Source organism: Pelmatolapia mariae, linkage group LG9 (assembly GCF_036321145.2).
Source record: "Pelmatolapia mariae isolate MD_Pm_ZW linkage group LG9, Pm_UMD_F_2, whole genome shotgun sequence".
NCBI classification, from domain to species: domain Eukaryota; kingdom Metazoa; phylum Chordata; class Actinopteri; order Cichliformes; family Cichlidae; genus Pelmatolapia; species Pelmatolapia mariae.
This window is the reverse complement of record NC_086235.1, coordinates 18,422,886-18,441,409: the sequence shown is the minus strand read 5'-3', so window position 1 is coordinate 18,441,409 and position 18,524 is coordinate 18,422,886. Positions and strand designations below refer to the sequence as shown.

General features: G+C 38.5%; 1 protein-coding gene across 3 annotated transcripts in view; it reads left to right on the top strand.

Annotated features, from left to right (window-relative positions):
• The first annotated feature begins 231 nt into the window (after positions 1 to 231).
• plod2 (procollagen-lysine, 2-oxoglutarate 5-dioxygenase 2) overlaps positions 232 to 18,524 on the top strand; it is a 34,193-nt gene continuing 15,900 nt past the window's right edge. For all 3 annotated transcript variants that reach the window (XM_063483932.1, XM_063483933.1, XM_063483934.1), the window contains exons 1-4: positions 232 to 696; positions 12,933 to 13,024; positions 14,269 to 14,405; positions 17,358 to 17,521. In XM_063483932.1, coding sequence (XP_063340002.1) covers positions 594 to 696; positions 12,933 to 13,024; positions 14,269 to 14,405; positions 17,358 to 17,521 — 496 coding nt within the window. In that variant the 5' untranslated portion in view covers positions 232 to 593. The remainder of the gene's footprint in view (positions 697 to 12,932; positions 13,025 to 14,268; positions 14,406 to 17,357; positions 17,522 to 18,524) is intronic.

Genomic DNA, 18,524 nt, shown 5'->3' with positions numbered 1-18,524 from the left:
GTTATAAAGGAAAAAAGTTACTAAGTAATTTCTGGAAACGGACTTTTTTATATGTGTTTTTGCTGAGGTATTCGACAGCTTACACTGATGAACTGTTTGAACTTCCCCGCAGAAGGGGAGAAGTGTTGGTCAACCAGATGCCGTGTGCTCAGGGGGAGGGGACCAGAGGAGGGATAGTTAACAGCCGGCGGGGTGCGGGGTTCAAATACAGCTGCGCTTACTCACACTTTTCGCGTAGGACGTCCCTGTGCCAGGGGTGAATGAATACCGTTATCTTTCCCTCTGCACCGTCTCACTTCATAGGCTTTACCGGGAACTCAAGCTGCAGCTGCAATTAAGGAACCACGCCTGTTGCTATTTAATTTCCCTGAATTGTAGCACTTATACGACAGCTCCCTAGAGCTAAAAGAATAGTTACAAGCTCCCGACCAGAAATCACACTACTCGTCGATTCTTTTTTCTAACCCCCCCTTATTAATTTTATTATCGCGAGAACCAACAGTACGAGCCTCCTGGGCTGATCTTGACCACTGCTGCCGGGCTGGGAGTTAATATCCCCAGCTCTCTGACCTGGAGCACGCACTATAGCAGAGATGGAATACCTCAAGTTTTCTTTAGTGTTTTCTTGCTGGATCAAGTTTGCAACTTCTGTCTTGTCCAGTGATGTTCCTCAAGCCCCTGTGCCAATTCCTAAAGGTAAGAAACTATTAAAAAAACAAAAACAAAAAAACTTTCACTCCTTCCTATTCTTGTTTAGATACAAGCAAATATGGCTACTTTGACACAGCCAATGGCTACATCACATTTTACTGCGTTTACATGATACTGTATTTTCCTGCGTCTGAGTTGTCATGCCAACTGTGCAAATACGAAGTTGTGTAGGTTATTTTTCTGGCTGTAATTTCCGGTTACATGATGTCTACATGAGACGCAGGTTGTCTGCCTGCGGCTCCCTGTGTGGGAAAATGAATATGTCTAGCGCGACATATGTCGGAACGTAAAATTACATGATGTTGCTTGACAGAAGAGTCGTCTGCGGTTTCTCACAATTCTGTTTTTATTTGTTTGGCTGCACACAGCGCTGGCTTTTTATAAAGATGTCAGGCTGTAAATTTCACTGCGAGAAATAACTAACCAATTGCGGGCGAGTCTTTGATGATTTCACTAGTTTCCCCTTACTCTGCATTAAGACTAAAAATTCAAACCGTTATTGACTTAACCTAGATCCGAGTGAAATCCCCGAGTATATCATTTTATATATTAATTTATTTATTATACAGCAAACAAGCAATTATGTGATTGAGATACAGAGAAACGCCTGTAAACGTGTTATAATTTAAGGTTTATGGAACAGAGCCAAACACTGCTCAGATCTTGAGACAGGCTTTATTCTGATGTAAAGGGCTAAGCTCCTTGAAGCAAATCGTGTCACATTTTTATTGACTTTGGGAGGGGGGAATCCACCCCCTGCTAACACGTAGCTGTCGTTAAACTGCTCTAAATTACCCTCATATTATTCCCGTTTAGCATGACTTCTTCCATAGTCACAGAGCACCTTGTAAAACCTATAGACAACATAAGCAGATGTTGTGGCCTGTGTTTTAGTTAAATCTGGAAATCTGGTTCTTTTCAAATGATGCATCTTGCTGGGAGATTTGACTATCAGGACACAACAGCTGCTTTCAGTCTCTACAGGCTTGTTTTGTCATCTGCTCTGGACTAACCGAGCGCCTTCCACACAGTAGCCACATTAACTTTACGAGGGATATAATGTTTTATTGTGAAAGCCTTCGATCACTAACCTGATGCAATATGTTGGCTAAATTTGTGACAGAAAGCAAACTTTCAAAAACCATGACTAATATTAAAATTGAACCCGTAAACTGTAAACTCTACATATAAAGTCATTTAAAATGAGAGCACTGGACATTTCATTTTACACATTGTATATACTTGTATATATACAATGTATACAAGTGTATATATATGGTACTTACTAAATTGATTAAATGAAAAGGACTAGGAAGGAATTCAAAGCTGTTTTAGTTTTGGGAAGTTCTACATTAAAGATTCAGTACATGGTAGTGGATGATTGCAAGCCTTTCTTTTAAGCATCTGAAGAACATCAGAAAAGTATAAAGTAACTCCATTTGGGGGCAATTAAGTATTTAATACACAGTCACCCATTTCCAGGCATGCATTAGATGGAAGAAAAGGCCATGAGAAACATTTGTTCTGCCTGGCATCAACTCGATGAGTATTTTGCAAAAAGGCAACATTTCTAGAGAAAGGGTGGGTGTCAACAACTTGGTAGTTGTGTGTTTGCCAGGTGGACATAAATATGTTTCATTAGAACAAGTTCAAATCACATGCCGCTATGAAAGAACAAGGTGTCACCACTGTTCAAGTAAAAGTAGAAATGGTAGCTAATAAGGCACCAATGAAAGGACCCTAAGTCCCTAGGTGTTTGTTAAACACTGGTTGTAGCACAAGATGCAAACGGTGTGATTTAGCACTGAAAAGGGGTCAGTAGAAGGAGGAGGAATTTACAGCTCTGCCCATTTCTCACCAGTGTGCACCTGGCCACTCATGGTGAACAACGGACATGGCTGTCTGGTTTGTCCGTTTTGGAAAGTTACAAAAATTGGGGCTGCGTAGACCCCCACTGTCCAGCAGTCTGAAAGAAGCCTTTCACCTATGTTTGAATGACTGTGTGAACTTCGGACGGAGCATTGGATTCAACATGGAGGTCTTGCTAATCCAAGTTTGAATAGTTTGCTGCAACACATAGTTTAAAATAACCAGCCCACTGTTAACCTCTGACAGGCATCCTATCAGAACAATGTTTTTCCATTTTCCTTGGCCCAGCTCTTATCCAGTTTGAATGTAAAGTATCCAGTGAAAATTTAGCCGCTTAGGTGATTATATTTAACTGCTGTTTGTTTGCGAGACACCCCCCCCCACAGACACACACACACACACACACACAAGTATCATTTTAATTTGACGCAATGCCTGATGTTTAATAGTAAATGCTGGCTAGGTTAAAGGCTATTTCTCATGGCTTGTACTCTGTCCCCCTATTCCATGGATGATGCATCTCTCAGCCCTTTCCCAGACATCATTGACGTGTCAACAGGCAGCATTTTATAGAGAAGAAAAGGAAACCCCACCTAAGGTTGTCCATGCCTTATATACTGTATAATAGCGCTCTCTATTGCCTGTAATTCCAGTCTAACAAACTTAACAAACCTTGTTGCCAAGCCAAGGTTGTAATCATGCCTTAGAACGTTGTCACTATGTCACCACAAGGTTGGTTTCGTGCCTTCTTTTCAGCCAAATATGTGTTGTGTTGTCTGCTTTTTTGCATTGCCTTGTTTTCTCTCTGCTGTGTCCCAAGGATTTTATGTTAACTTGTAAATGTATAGATACATGAAAACTGCAAGAAGCACAGTTCTCAAGGAGAACTGACAGTGAATGACACTTTAAAAATGTCAAAACACTCCCTATTGTACAAATAATCAATTATTTTAAGTCATTTTAAATGGCTTTCTGGGAATCAAGCAGCTGTTGATCTTTGACAAAAGCCATGCTGGCTGAACCTTATATTGATGCAGCTGAAAAGACTGAAAAGGCAGTACTTTTCAGACTCCTGCATATTCTTCAAAATTTCAGGACTCATTTAGATTGTAGTAATATTGGCCAGAATGTCAAAAATATTGAGGCTGGAAAATTTACCTTCACCTACCAACAACTTAGACATTGGGACCAGTTTTCAGACTTTGCCTGTGAAAGTCATTACTATAATGCATTTATAGTGGAGAGAAAAACAACAAAACTTTTTTAGTTATTATTTATTTATGCTACAAAGTCAGAGACATGGTCATGTGCATTCCTGCTGTTCTGCAAAATTAAACAAAACTGAAAAGATCAAGGTGGAACATGAACAATGAGACAGTACATTAAGTTTTGATTTGTACTTCATAAAACTGCAGGATAAGTCATTAGTCTGGGTGAAGGATGTGCTTATCAAGTGCCTTTTGTAGTTGATTATAATGATGGTTTAAGTAATTGATACACAACAAAACCAATTTTAAAAAAGAAAAATTCAAAGGTAAAGCCATGTTTGTGCTATTTAATGAGGCAGTGATTCAGTTTATATGAGTAATCATTGATTCTTGTTAAAATAAATTCCATAGCTGAGAAGAAGCCAACCCATGCTCTTAGGGACCTGCTCATTGTTTGCCTTAAACAAATCATTTCATCCCCTTTCCAGGTGCAGCAAGAGAAGCAAATTTAATGTCTGTTTTTCTCTCTGAAAACTGTGTGACAGTTCTGACAAATGAGAGGAAACTGAGAGAGAATCAATATAATTATGATATAAGGGTGAATTCTTCTGTTAGAAATTGCTTGGGACTATGTGTTGTTGGTTTATTACAAATTATTCCTCTATGCAAACCTGAAATCTATGTGTAATATATATAATGTGTAGAAGAACATAAAATATTATTTGCCCATCAAATCCTGAGCCATCATTGGTAATGAAGTCACTGTTACGTTGTCACATAACTAAATGTTCACATCTTTTGGTTTTTCTGCAGTACGTACAACTAATTGAATTTATGGAATGTTAGAAAACCTTGCTATGAGGGCATCTCTGAAGAAATATTTCAAGCACAGTTTGTTGGCTTTGCCACTGATGATGCTGGAGGCATGATGGGCCGACACTCCTCATTGAAAAAATCGCCAAGATGACTATTATTTATTGAAACATTTAGAGTACTTAGAACTTGTGGTCCATAATGCTGGAAAACACGTTACAGATTAATTTTCACATGTTTCTTAACTCTTAAAGTTTGAAGTTCTGCTGGCGACCCCTCCTTCTCAGGTCAGATATTTACAGATTTGGGTAAAAAGAAAGACTCAATCACTGTAAACACTACTATCCAGGAAAGTAGGAGAAAATCTGAAATCAAAGCAAGTATTTTCTTAGGACTCTACTGCAGTGTTATGTTAATTCTTTCTTTAAACTGAAAGCATTTTGTACTGTTGCATTTTAACATTACGGTATGTCTTATTAAATACTGAAGTTAAATGGCACAACTACTCAAGTGGAGATGGGATGTAATCCTGGCATGTTTGCATTGTTTTGTTGGCTGTGAGTGTCTCAAACAAATTGTCAGACTGAGAATTGTGCATGTTAATTTAACACTAAACCTAATATGTTGCAACAGTAAGACATTAGTCTAACACACATATACAGTCCTGTTAACAGCTTTATTTTGACATATATAGTAGCAGCTGTCAAGGGAAGTAAAAGACCAGACAAGACTGAATATAATATGTTGGTAGTCTGTCTTTGTGTATAAATTAGATGCCGATTACTTGGAGGCCTTCCACAATCTGATTGAGTGATTGCAGTGAGTCCGATTTGGACCAAGACAGACTGCCTTGCACTAAGTGATCTGTGCAATCGCCTTGCTATGAAAAGTGTTTGACCAGAGGTTGAGGATTTTGCATGCTCAACCTCTGGACAACCAGCTGGTTGTAATCAGTCTAAAACAGCAAAAAAAAAAAAAAAATCAGCCCAATCACTTACACATTTTTCCTGGTTGCACAAAGGCTGACATTCAATTTCTACTCTAATGTGATTGAGACCTAAGTTGTGTTTGTCATTCCTTATACAGCAATTCAGCACAGAATACATTAGCATATTGATTGAGTGCTTAACCTGCAAGTGCATAATGTTGAACTGGACTATGTGTTCCTTTCATTACTGAAAGTCTATAGTATAACCGGAATTTTTGGCAGAAGAGAAAATTACTGTCCTAACTGTCACAGCATGACAAAACCTAGATGAGAGATTAGCTTTTTTTCTAGTTTTTATTTGTTTGTGTAAGGAAAGGTAATGAGCTATTCCTGATTCAAAATGATGTGTGACGAGACTACGAAAATTGTTTCCTGGCCCACTGTTGGTGACATCATGCCACATCCTACGCCTGAAGTGCCTGTGGTTTGAAATGTGTAATTGAAAACACAGCCGTTTCTGTGGATGCCCTCCGTGGCTCTTGTGTTATGGAAATAGTGTGTTTTACCAATTATGGTGACTCTGCTAGTCACTAAAAAATAAACTCTTTATTTTAGTTGTAGACAACAAAAATAAGACTTGTTTCATCAATTCTGCAAGCAAAAAGGTTTACTAATGCCTTGCCTATCCTCTAGGGCTACACACAGGTTAAAAGTAATGTCCTCGTGTCTGCAAGTCCAGGTTTAATGTATGAAAAGTGAAACTTCTGTGCGTAAGCCTCTTTGTGGTCACATTAAAATTCTAAATCTTCCAAAGCTGGAAAAAGCCTTACAAAATAGCTATGGGCTGGGTAGTATGCTTTATGTGTATCTGAAAACTTAGAGATGAAGGGATGTAAATGTCAGGGATTAACAGCTTAAGAGTTCATTCATTTTTGTGTATATGTATTCTTCTTATATTGTACACATTCATATGGTCATCATTTTCTAATTTTTATCAGTGCCAAGTTATCAGTATCAATATACACAAGTCATAAAGCTTCAGAAATACCCTACTCTCTCACATTTCAAACAAAGGTTTTGAAATGTCCAGTCAAGATTGGGTTTGAACTTTTTCTTCAAGTCCTCTGTCCCTTCACTGTGTTAAACCAAATTTACTAGCCTTCTGAAGGAGACTGACTAACACTGTGTGGCATTTTTAACAATGTGGGTGAGTTAAATAACCAAGTTTGCATTGATATTCAGATCAACACCTTTCTCATTCCAGCTGTGGCCCAGTATCTCAGCTGGGATGCCGGCTGATTGCAGATTCTTGTGATGGCTGAATTTGAATAATTTCGGTAACTTTGGCAACTGATACAAGTGATGAAATATTAATTCATCAGAAACTGAAGTATACATTCTTCCAGGGTTGGAGTTAGCTTTGCAGCACACAAGAAAATACAACAACCTCGTTATCTTCTATCTGGAAAATCTTAATAACGCTGAGGAATGTCATGGTAGACAAAGATAAGCGCTGTTTGCAATGACTAACGCCAAGAACACCTGGCATAGCTCCGTCACTTCCCAGCACCAGTATGGCCTCTGGAGCTAATCTTCCTTCATGCACTCAGAACAAAGCTTCCTCCAAGCATGTCTCAGCGCATTTTAGAAGCATGCCAAAAGTAGTCCTCTATGTTAAAACTTGGTTGGGTCCTTAAAACAGTGTTGTTATATTTTGTTGCCAAACCAACCTTGCTTCTCCAACTTGTCTTAGGAAAAATGTGCTTTGGCCAGCCAAATGATTCTCCATTGTACTTTTCTTTTATATAGTTATATTTTCAGCAGCATTACCTTTAAAAGAGAGATAATTGTATGTGAAGGACTTGTTACTTTAAGTAACACAATGAAGGGTTTCAGCTATACAAAGTGCTAGTATAAATCAGCGTTAAGGTTCTGGTTATGCACGAGGAGCAAAGCCATACATTAAGAGGAATCTTTAGAAATCCATTATACTCAGTTTCTTAACATGTTCCATATACTCAGAAATGCAGGAAGTCAACACAGACCTTAATTAAATTTAAATTTACATCACAGATTGGCTTTTCAGGAGTTTCTGCAAGAATATCTGAAAGTTCACTTTGAAATCCTTGCAGGGAAATCTAAATGACCTCTGGATGAGGTTATAAGAATTCCCTTTCTAGCTCAGTAGGTCTCTTGTTCTTGCCATCATGCTCAGGTTAATATGGACCAATTCCAGCAGACTGTGAATGAGGCCGATTGTTTCTCGTTGACATGAACAGCGTCCTCAAGCCAGTAAATGCAGATAAAATAAATGTAGGTCATTGACTGCAATATTTGCGAAGTATCTTTACTTACTTGACCAAAATAGAACTAAGGCTTGTGTTCACTGGCCAGGACCGTCTCATCAAAAAGAATCCTGTTATCCTTATGTGCAGGCCAGGGCACATTCCCATGATACCCCTTTCCTTTCTGCAAGAAATGCTTACTTAAGCCTAGCCCCAGCCAGTGAGTCAGAACTTTTGCTCATCCAAGTGTGAAAGTTTACCTAGACGGCTGAGCCCCATGTGGTACAGAGGAAAAGTGCAAAGGAAAGACCACTTGGCGTCCATGCCTTTTTTGGAGAAGAGTTTCAGCAGCACTGTATGAGCTACATTCCTCTCCTCCTGTGGGCTGTTCATACACTACTGACAAGAGAACACGCTGTGTTTACCCTGACTAGACACCAAAACTCTAAAATCACAGCTGTATAAAAACCTCCCTTTTAAGTGTTACCATCTGCCGCTCAATTATGCTTCATTATGGGTGTGATTATGGTGTTTGCATAAAAACACATCAAAGGACTGCTGGTCAGTTGCCCTAAGATTCAAAATTAGTGTTAGACAAAAAAAAAAACAAAGGAAGATGTGTATTTCTATTACCCTGAAAAAGTCCCTACGATTAAGTCAAATAATGAACGAAGTGTGTCTTCTATTAACACCCTAGCTCAGGGGTGTCCAACTCCAGGCCTCGAGGGCCGGTGTCCTGCAGGTTTTAGATGTGTCCTTGATCCAAATGCCAAATGACCTCCTCAACATGTCTTGAAGTTCTCCAGAGGCCTGATAATGAAGTAATCATTTGATTCAGGTGTGTTGACTCAGGGTGATATCTAAAACCTGCAGGACACCGGCTCTTGAAGCCTGGAGTTGGACACCCCTGCGCTAGCTCATCACCCAGTTATTTAGTTGGTCTAAACCAGGGGTAGGCAACTCCAGGCCTTGAGTGCCAGTGTCCTGCAGGTTTTAGATATCACCCTGTGTCAACACACCTGGATCATAGTTCATTCCCAGGCCTCTGGAGGACTTCAAGACATGTTGGGGAGGTCATTTGGCATTTAAATCAGCTGTGTTGGATCAAAGGACACATCTAAAACCTGCAGGACACCAGCACTCGAGGCCTGGAGTTGCCTACCCTTGGTCTAAACCAAGCCTATAGTAGCAATCATTATTATATTAAACATGAATAATATAGGTTATGAATGCTGCATAAAAGGATATTTATTTCTAAAAAAAAAATTAACATTTGGGGGAAACAAGTGAGATGGTATAGCTAGATTAGATGAATGATTGAACTATTTCTTTTCACTATTATAATCTGTTATAATTTAATAGTCTGTTATAATTTCATGGAGCCTTATCCCAGAAGCTTGCACTAATCTAATATGACAGTGCTGTTGCTCCATTAAATAATGAAGAGTGAACAAGTCCTCTAAATGTCTCCGCCTAGAAATGGGCAGATTTACCTGGATTTCTGCATTAATTGGTAGCAAAATGTGGTCTGGTTTTAATCTTTGTCACAATAGCAGACCACATGCTGGTTAAACTAGGAACACATGAATGGCTTTACTTTTAATGCTTCTGTTGAGCACATTATATAATTACCCAAAATGCTGACTGGAAATGTGAACCCTTGAATTAGTAACTTGTTGAGACTCCTGAAGCAGCAATAGCCTCCATCAAACGTTCCCTGACAAATTGGCTTGGCTCATCAGTTTTCTGATGGAACTTTGGCTTGCATTTGAAGACAGTTTCACAATATCCAAGCAAGGTTACCATCAACAGTTCACATGAGGGCACTGAAACTCCTAGGGGATTGCCAAAAATGTTTGAAAAAAAAAGAAACACTTGGAATGTAGGAAATAAAAGTGTATGTCTCATTTCTTTTAAATCAAAGGTGGTTTGCATTTCCAGGCTATACTTAAGTGGGAGCTTGCTTGTTGGGATGCACTCATGTGGTCTCCATGTTTATGACAGGAGTGAAGTATGTGGTTCCGAAAGGTCACGCCAGAGTCACAGAGGAGTAATTGGTGTTAGCTGTCAGTGCGTTTCTTCCTCATGGGAAATGTCTCACTGACATAACAGGAAAGTCACTGTTTTTCTTTTCTTTTTTTTCTCAGAGTATATAATGTACTGAAGCACAGCTCTTCGAAGTGAAAATGGATGTCACCGTGCAGATATCACAATATGCAGCACCCTGTTTTCTTTCATCGTAGAAATACAAACAAACCTACTTGAAGTCTTGAGTTTATGTGTATGTGTGTGCAGAAAAAACAAATGGAGTTAATTTCAAAAAGAAATACTAAACATTTCCCCTGGCTGTAATCACAGCCCACAAGTAAAAGAGACCTTTCATGGAGGTTTCAGAATTTTTCCAAGACATATTTGTGTGCGCCTTTTCTGTCTGCAACACTATGGCTAGCTTCCAAGGTACACAGTCTGAAAGTCTGTTCTTTTATCCCCATACCTAACCTGGCTGACCTGTGAGACATCAGCTTTGCCTCTGTGTTAGTACGGTTTAGGGAAATGGGCAAAATAGAACCCTTTCCTGCAACCATTTAAATAACCTGTTTTATAGAGCGGTATGAGAAATGTGTTTCTCAGCTGCTGGAAACATCATCCCCTGGCAGCACTGTGCTCCAACATCTTCTTGCTTCAAGCCAAGAACAAGAACAGGGAACACCTGTGGTTCAGAATAGTCATCCCTTGCCTCTTTACAGCGATTGATGTGAAACTCTTTCTTTTAAATGTTTCTAGGTTTTGTTGGGTGACATAGCATTTGGAACTGTTTGGAAAAAGCAAGACAGGGCATTATTTCCACCTTCTATCAGGACTTTTACGTCACACTAATACTGGAATGGCTGTGATGACGGAGCCACAGACTAGACAGAGATGAGAGAATGGCTAAGTCACACTGACGGTAAAGGGATGGAAAAGAGTTGCAATGAGGTTTCTGGACAAATACAGCTCTAGAATAGGACCTACCATGTGAACTAGTTCCTTACTTGACAGCATGTTTAATTTTACACTAGTTTCTGAGGTTTGTTTACATATATTCAGTTGTTTGTGTTTTTTGTTCACATAGTGAGAAGTAGTAGATAGTTGTTAGTATGTCTGTGTCAGTTCGTCCCCAGTAAAACAGGCCTAGAGACTGGTTAGTGTCTCCCTAGCAACCTCCAGTCACTAGGGAAGCATGTGTACACCCCAACTAGTTGGTGAGGGGTTGCTGGAGGTTTATGGCTGTCACTAAAAAATCAATTGCTAAAATTCCAATTGGTCACTCAGACTTATATACTGGTCTGTGGCCCCTGGTAACTACTGGTTACTCGGGAAAAATGTTTATTTACTGATCAGTCAGTGATTGATTGCTGAATGCTGCTGTCTTGCTAGGTGAAACTGGTCTCACAGACGTCTATGGTAGTGCTGCAGTCATCCACAGTTTGCTTAGAAGACACAGACTTGCCTGCAAACACTTGCTAACTACTAATAAAATGGTAGTGAAAATGTGAAAAGTGCAACACAAATGCAAATAAGACTGTTTGCCTTCAGAGTAAAAGCTGTGCCATACTGCTGCAGCCAACAAGTTTCAAAAGGGACAGCTTTTACTTTGAAAGCAAAGGGTCTCTGTTTTACCTTTGTTTCACATTTTTTAAGTTACACTATCACTTGTTTGCAGACAAATCTTCTGTTTTCAGGGTAGTTGTTCAAATGTTTTAAAAACCCGATGCTCCTCTAACTGTTCATTGTATGGGGCAAGGGATTGGGACAGGAACTAAGGTCTCTGTATCTTAACATTCAAAAAAATTACATTTAAAAAACTAGGGTTTCATAAACTGCATTTAAATTATATGAAATAAAGCTGAAGCGACAAATTTATCCATTTAACGTATCAGCTTTTTTAGATCCACATCAAAGGACAGCCAAGTAAGATTTATTGGGCCAAGATTAAGAGGTCTCTCGAGATGAAAACATGATGTCATAACATGTCCTTTTTGAACTGTCCAATAATTTAACTCTTTATACGTATAGTGAGGTTTGCATTGCAGTCAAAAAGACAAGAAAAAGATCAGTGATGATAATCGTGTTAAACTTTGCACTCCAAAGGAGAAATGGCAGCTCTTTAACTATGTTCCTGGGCAGGCTGCATTTTTGAGTTAGGTCCTCTGGAAGCCTTTATAGGTCCCAGATATCTACTCTTTCCCACTCCCAATTCCACTTGCCAATGTCCAATAAATATTTTACAGGGGTTTAATGGAACTTTGTGCTGTATATTAAACAGAGGATAGTCTGGTTTCCATATTTGAAAAGCAGGAATAGTGCTCAAATAGTCATTTAAAACCACATTAAAGCATCATTAACTTTTTTGTTAGCTTGTTTGATGGCTAGCACAGAACAGCACATTTTAAAATGTAAGCTAGGAATTAATTAGTTTCCCCCCTTTATGTTGTAACACCATTTCATGAAAAAGATTTGAAGATATGTGGTCCTTCTTCCCTTGGCAATAACTGCCAGAACATTTGTGATTAGAGCTCCCCCCCACTTCGTTTTACAAAACATGACAGAACAAGTGAAAACTAGCTCAGTGAGTTAAGCTTTTGAGGAATCTAGACACACTACAGTGAAAATTTGCATTTGGTTAACCCTTCTTCAGACCTCAGTTTTCAGCACTCAAGGCCACTAGAAATATCCTGGAGGTTTGTGGGAGTTCTTCTATCCCAAAAAGGAAGAAATTATTTTGTCTGTCTTTGAAAATACACGTCCGTTTTGGGATCAAAATAAAACTACAGTAGTCCCTCCTAATTTGAGACATAGGTTTGCTTAACCAAATAGTTACCAGTATGTTGACATGGGTTTGAGGTTTACAACGATCATGGTCCACAAAGAAGTGGGAATCTCAATGCGTATATTTAAGCTTAGAAAAATATACACATTTCTGTGGATATCCTTCAATGAAAGCCAAAATTTTTGCAACCTAATATGTCTTCTGCAAGAGTATATCCCTGCATCCCTGTAATTTCACAGGAAAGAAAGCATTTGATGACTTAAGGTCAAAATAAGGAATATTTAACGTTCTTTTTTTTTCTTTTTCAGAGAAATTGCTCGTCTTAACTGTTGCAACTGAGGAAACAGATGGTTTCCTCCGCTTCATGAGGTCTGCTGACTATTTTAACTACACTGTGAAGGTAAAACTTTTTCTTTTTAAATTTTGAAATGACTGCATATTCACAAATGCACAGTAAATGGCACTGCACTGACACAAACAGCAGCAAAATGTTTTAACACACACTTCCCAGGATTGATTGCACTTATTAAAAGAAACAATGGAGTGGAGCAAGCTGCAAAAACATTCATCTCAAACGGATAGCGTTTAATCTGGGTCCAGAATTCCCCTCTGTGGTTGAAACAACTGCAAAAAAACGCTTTTTCCTTCTTTTTTTTCTTGCTCAGAGTTCAGTTCATGCTCTGCCCTCATTTGTATGCTTATGTGTGTAATTGTGCTGCACCAGTTTGTTTTTGTTCTCCAGGCAGACATTTTCAAGAGACTTTGTTAGCCTTTTGGGCCAAGACAATCCATTTTAGTGGTTTGAACTATTTTAAGTACTTTTTGTGTATTGCTTCTTATTATGTGTTTGCTTATATTGTTTCTGCAAAATGCATACAACAACTTCTGTACAGAAAGCTCATAAAAAAGATTAGTTAAAAAAAAGAATATCCAGAAAATGTAATTGTATCTCAGGAGTTTTACCTGTTACTGATGGTTATTATGTTAGCTTAGGCTATTGTAGTATTATAGTATCACACTTGCATTATACGGGATCAGGCTGCAGAGTAAACATTGCTCCTGGATCAGTTTTGCACATGTTGTTATCAAGAAGGAGGGCTAGATGGATGTTTCCGGGAAAGGAATGCAACCAGACAGTTTACAGTTGTACACAGCTGGGAAGAAAAGGCTTTGGTCATACTGATCAACTTCACAGAAGTGACGAAACTGCCATTTAAGAATCCAGAAAACTCTTAACATGCTTTTTTGTCTACTGAGGCATTTTAAGGCTTGCATGCTCCGGATGCAGCACTGGTTCTCATCACAAACACTATTAAATTAAAACATCAGCTGTCTTGCAACGCTCCCATTTTCATTCCCGTCAGACAACGACTCCCTGTGTTCTCCAAATCAAGCCATAAGCGGGCTGATATCTTGTAGCAGTTGTGTAGACTGAGCGCAGCGTAATAAGCTCTTCAACTGAGCGATATTTACCCATCAGCTTTAAAGAATTTGAATTATTTTATCATTAATCAAGTAACCAATCTGACTGCATTTGGGAGTTGTTTTTTTTTTTTTTTTTGAAAACTATACAAAATAAAACTGGCTGCAAGGCCGTTTTTGGTGTCGAGCCAGTTTTGGGACTCATTGTGTGTTATGTTTTAGGTGTTGGGAATGGGAGAGGCATGGAAGGGCGGTGATGTGGGTCGTTCTATTGGTGGAGGGCAAAAAGTCAGACTACTGAAGAATGCCATGGAGGCTCTGGCTGATCAGGAGGATCTTGTTGTCCTCTCTGTGGATAGGTATGTTCTGTTTTTTTCTGATCTTTTCTTTAATATTCAGATTCATTTTCTGTTAAATAAACACATTTAATTACATGGGAAAATATATCAAAAATATTTCTGATTGGCTAAATTTATTTGAATCTAAGCCTTGACAGATGTAAGGTATCATGAATATTCCCAAAAGACATTTGTGAGACAGATGTGCAGACAAGCAAAAGCCTTTATTCTTATGATATTTACAGTCAATAAATATAATAAATTTAAAAAAAGAATAAGTTGTTTGATCATGTGCTTTTGCTTCCTTACACTATATCTTTGTTATTTCAGTTTTTTGTTGTTGCTCAGCTTCTGTTTAACCATCAGCTTTGATCTGATTTATGTTTTCTGTTTCAGTATAAAAAAGAGATGCAAAACACCTTTAATTGCTACGTAGAGCTATAAATGAGATATTGTAACTAATTTTCACAATCACAGAGCATAATAATTGCTTTGAAAGCCTTATTTCCTGAGTGAGAGGTGTTTCTGCATATTTACGTGTGCTCCACTTCTTCTTGCAAAGGCATTATTATAGAGCAATACCAAATACATGAGGAGAATAATTCTCCCATGCAGGTAGGTGAATTATGAGTTTTGCAGTCAAATGGAAAGTTTCACTGAGTAAATGTGAGTGTTTAAGAATAATAAGAGCTTTGCATGCCACATTTCCTTAAATAGAGCAACAGACGATGATACTTGCCATACCATGTGACATGAATAATGTTCACCATAATTGCCGTGCAGAGCTGTCACACCCTTGAAGCAGGTAATTGGAATGTATTTTTTTTCCTTTTAGAGGAAGTGATTGTAGTATATTCAACTGCCTCTGCATTTCAGAGGATTAGGAGCCAGTTAAATGTAATTTAACATCTATAATCCTGCTAGACCACCTCGGGTTTTTTGACAGTTTCTGCCTTTGCTACAATCACAGGCCTATATTTTGTCTTCTGATGAATTTAGTCATTAAACTGTAATTCACTGTGTTTTTTGTGCTCTTTAAAAAATGTGCTGAATTCTCAAAATCAAAACGCCTACATGCATTTAAAAAAAGACACATGCATACATAGAACTAATCACTTCAGTGTTTCACATTGCACATTATAAATTGTTAAATGTGTTTTCTCACACCTTTGTAAAGACAGGAAGAAATGGTTCTTCCATTTTTAAATTCATAAGACAGGAGAATAACACGTTTTCTCTAATTGCTGCCTAACTATGTCCAGATGTATTTTCTCCTCTTTGGTGGCTTTGACTTGGATCAATGCTACTGCAGCAATCAAAATGTTAATGAAGCAATGACAAACAATATATACAGTACATGTTCTGGATTTACAAGTACACTATGAATTGCACTGTTCATCATACGTTGCCTGGCACTTTTTACTGGGTACTTTATTATTGTTCAGCTGCTCACTGGTAACAACCAAGATGTGCAAGATAGCTTCTCTGAATGCACATCATGCTGAACCTTGAAGCATTTGGACTACAGCTGCAGAAGACCACACTGGGTGTCACCCGTGTCAACAAAAAGCAGGAAACTGAGGCCACAATTTGCAAAGGTTCAACAAATTTGGAAAACAAATTAATTACGTGCTTGATGTGTCTTGATTTCTGGTGCGACATTCAGATGCTAGAGTCCGAAATTGGTGTAAATAACATCCCTTTTATCAATGGTTCAGACTGTTGGTGCAGTAATGGGGCAGAGGATATTTTCTTGATATACCTTGGCCTCTTTAGCACCAGTGGAGCATAATTTTAAATGCCACAGCCAACCTGAGTATTGTTACTGAGTGAACCCATTTTCTGATGGCAACACACCATGTCCCAAATCTCAAATCATGACAAATTTTCTACTTACTTCATGGTAACTAGATCTTAATCCAATAGAGCACCTTCAGAATGGGATATTCACATCATGGATATATAGGTATAATGTGAATATGGACCAAAATCTCTAAGGAATGTTTCCAGCACCTTTTAAATCTATGTTAGATACTGGTTACATTCACCTGCTAGTTTATTTTGATGAGTCTAGCAACCTAAAACAAATCTTGGTACCAGTAGTTAATATTCACTAGTTAATATTACACAGTATTCCATCACACCAAAGTTTAGAATTGTAGCAAAACAATTTGGCATTTCACTACAGTGATGGTTAATTAAACATCATGAAAAGACATTTGAGTAAGTTTAGGTAAATACAAGAAATGCAGAGAAAGAAATCTAAAAGACAATTGTTTAATAGACAAATTTGTCTTCTTTACCTTTCTTGGTTTGCAAACTACATGACTAGTTACTATTGTTTTGCAATTGCTTTGCTTGGCGTGGTGATAAACTGTCATTGCACAACTCAAGCTGTTATAAAAAATGGGATTTAGTTCATGTGAATTCCCCACAAGTACAGACGAGTGCACACTTCATCAGAGCCACATCTATTAGAAAATATTTATTAAGCAATTATTTTGGGAATGGTGTCACTAAAATGAATCGCCTCTTTTATTGTTATGATTTCACACCTCCAAGTAATAAAATCACCTGAAATATTACGATTTTCCACATACTAAAACATCTGACCTTTGGGTAATAGCTTACTTTTAAACAAGTCACCATGGGGCCTATGTAATGAGACGGGCATTTTCCCCTCAGTCTGGCCCAGAACTGTATAGCCCATGCATGCGTCAGCACAGTTAAAGTGCTTTTGTGTGTCGGTGGCTGACAAATCACAGCATTTTTTGAAATGCCTAGCAGTACAATCCACAGTGCTTGGCTAAACAAGTGTTCCCACCTGAAGAATGTCTACTGTTTACATTGAGATGTTTATCAGTCTCAGGCAAGTAGAAGCCTAGGAGGTGTGTCAGATGTAAGATAAAAGATGTTGATGAAGTTGAAAGGTTAAATGATCTGTTGCATTTCGTCTTCACTCCTCCCTTTTAGCTATGATCTTATCTTTGCTGGGGGACCAGAAGAAATTCTCAGGAAGTTTCAGCAAGCCAATCACAAAGTGCTATTTGCTGCAGAGGGACTGGTATGGCCAGATAAACAGCTCGCTGACAAGTACCCCTTAGTCCGCACTGGGAAACGCTACCTCAACTCTGGAGGTGGGTTCTGAAAATGAAAAGCTGCTTTGACTAGTTTAAAGTCCAATCTCTGAGACTTTGGAGTAATAGTAACCATAAATTGTGGTTAAAGAAAGTGAGTTCAAAAGAGTAGACTAGCTCTTCCCTAGAGGTACATCTACACAAAAAGCATTGCAACTTTGTTTTTTAATCCCGTGTTTGGCATGCATCTGACAGAAACAATTCACTTCTATTTTAACCAACCCAGCTGTTTGCATGAGCTGTATACCAGCTTGCATTTTACTCATAAAAGAAAAAAAAGATGTGAGGTTTTCTTTTCTGTGTTCTTAAATGCACAAGTAGAGGGATTGTATATTAGTCCCAGCACAACTATATACTCTGCCTGAAGGCATTCTCTTTCTGCTGCTGCTCTACACCTCCTGTGTAAGCATAATGTTTCTAATTCAACCCTGTCACCCATGTTTTACCCTAAGTGACAAAATCCAGGCATCTCCAGAGAATAAAATGTATTAGTTAGGGTGAATGGTTCCTTGTGTTGAACAACTGGACGCTGCAAATCTGAAGGCAATATTAGGATCATTACGGCAATGGTTTCCACTAAAACTGCTTCCAATGTTACCCACTGTGTTTATGTTATGTGCCTAGATATTTTATGCTTGACTGTAAACACACCTAGTTTCTATGTGAGCAAAGGGATTTTGAAATTCCACCATTAGCTGTCAAAGTTTGAAGACCTGTAAGCCTGGCTGGAATTCGGGAATTTAAGCCGCAGTGGCCCTTCAGAGTTTTACAGTTATGAGAGGTGGAGAAGCTGCGAGACCTGCAGCCCAGTGTTAGTTTTAAAAATATAATACCACTTAATGTTTTTTTTATTATTATTATTCTCTTTTGCTGCAAAATTCAACTATATTTTCCTTGTAATCTTGCTCCGTCAGGTATTTCCTGTCTGCGGTACACTGGAGGTGGGAGAAGCCCATGGCATACTGCGGTTTCTTTTCTTTAGTAATGATCCTCTCTGCTACAT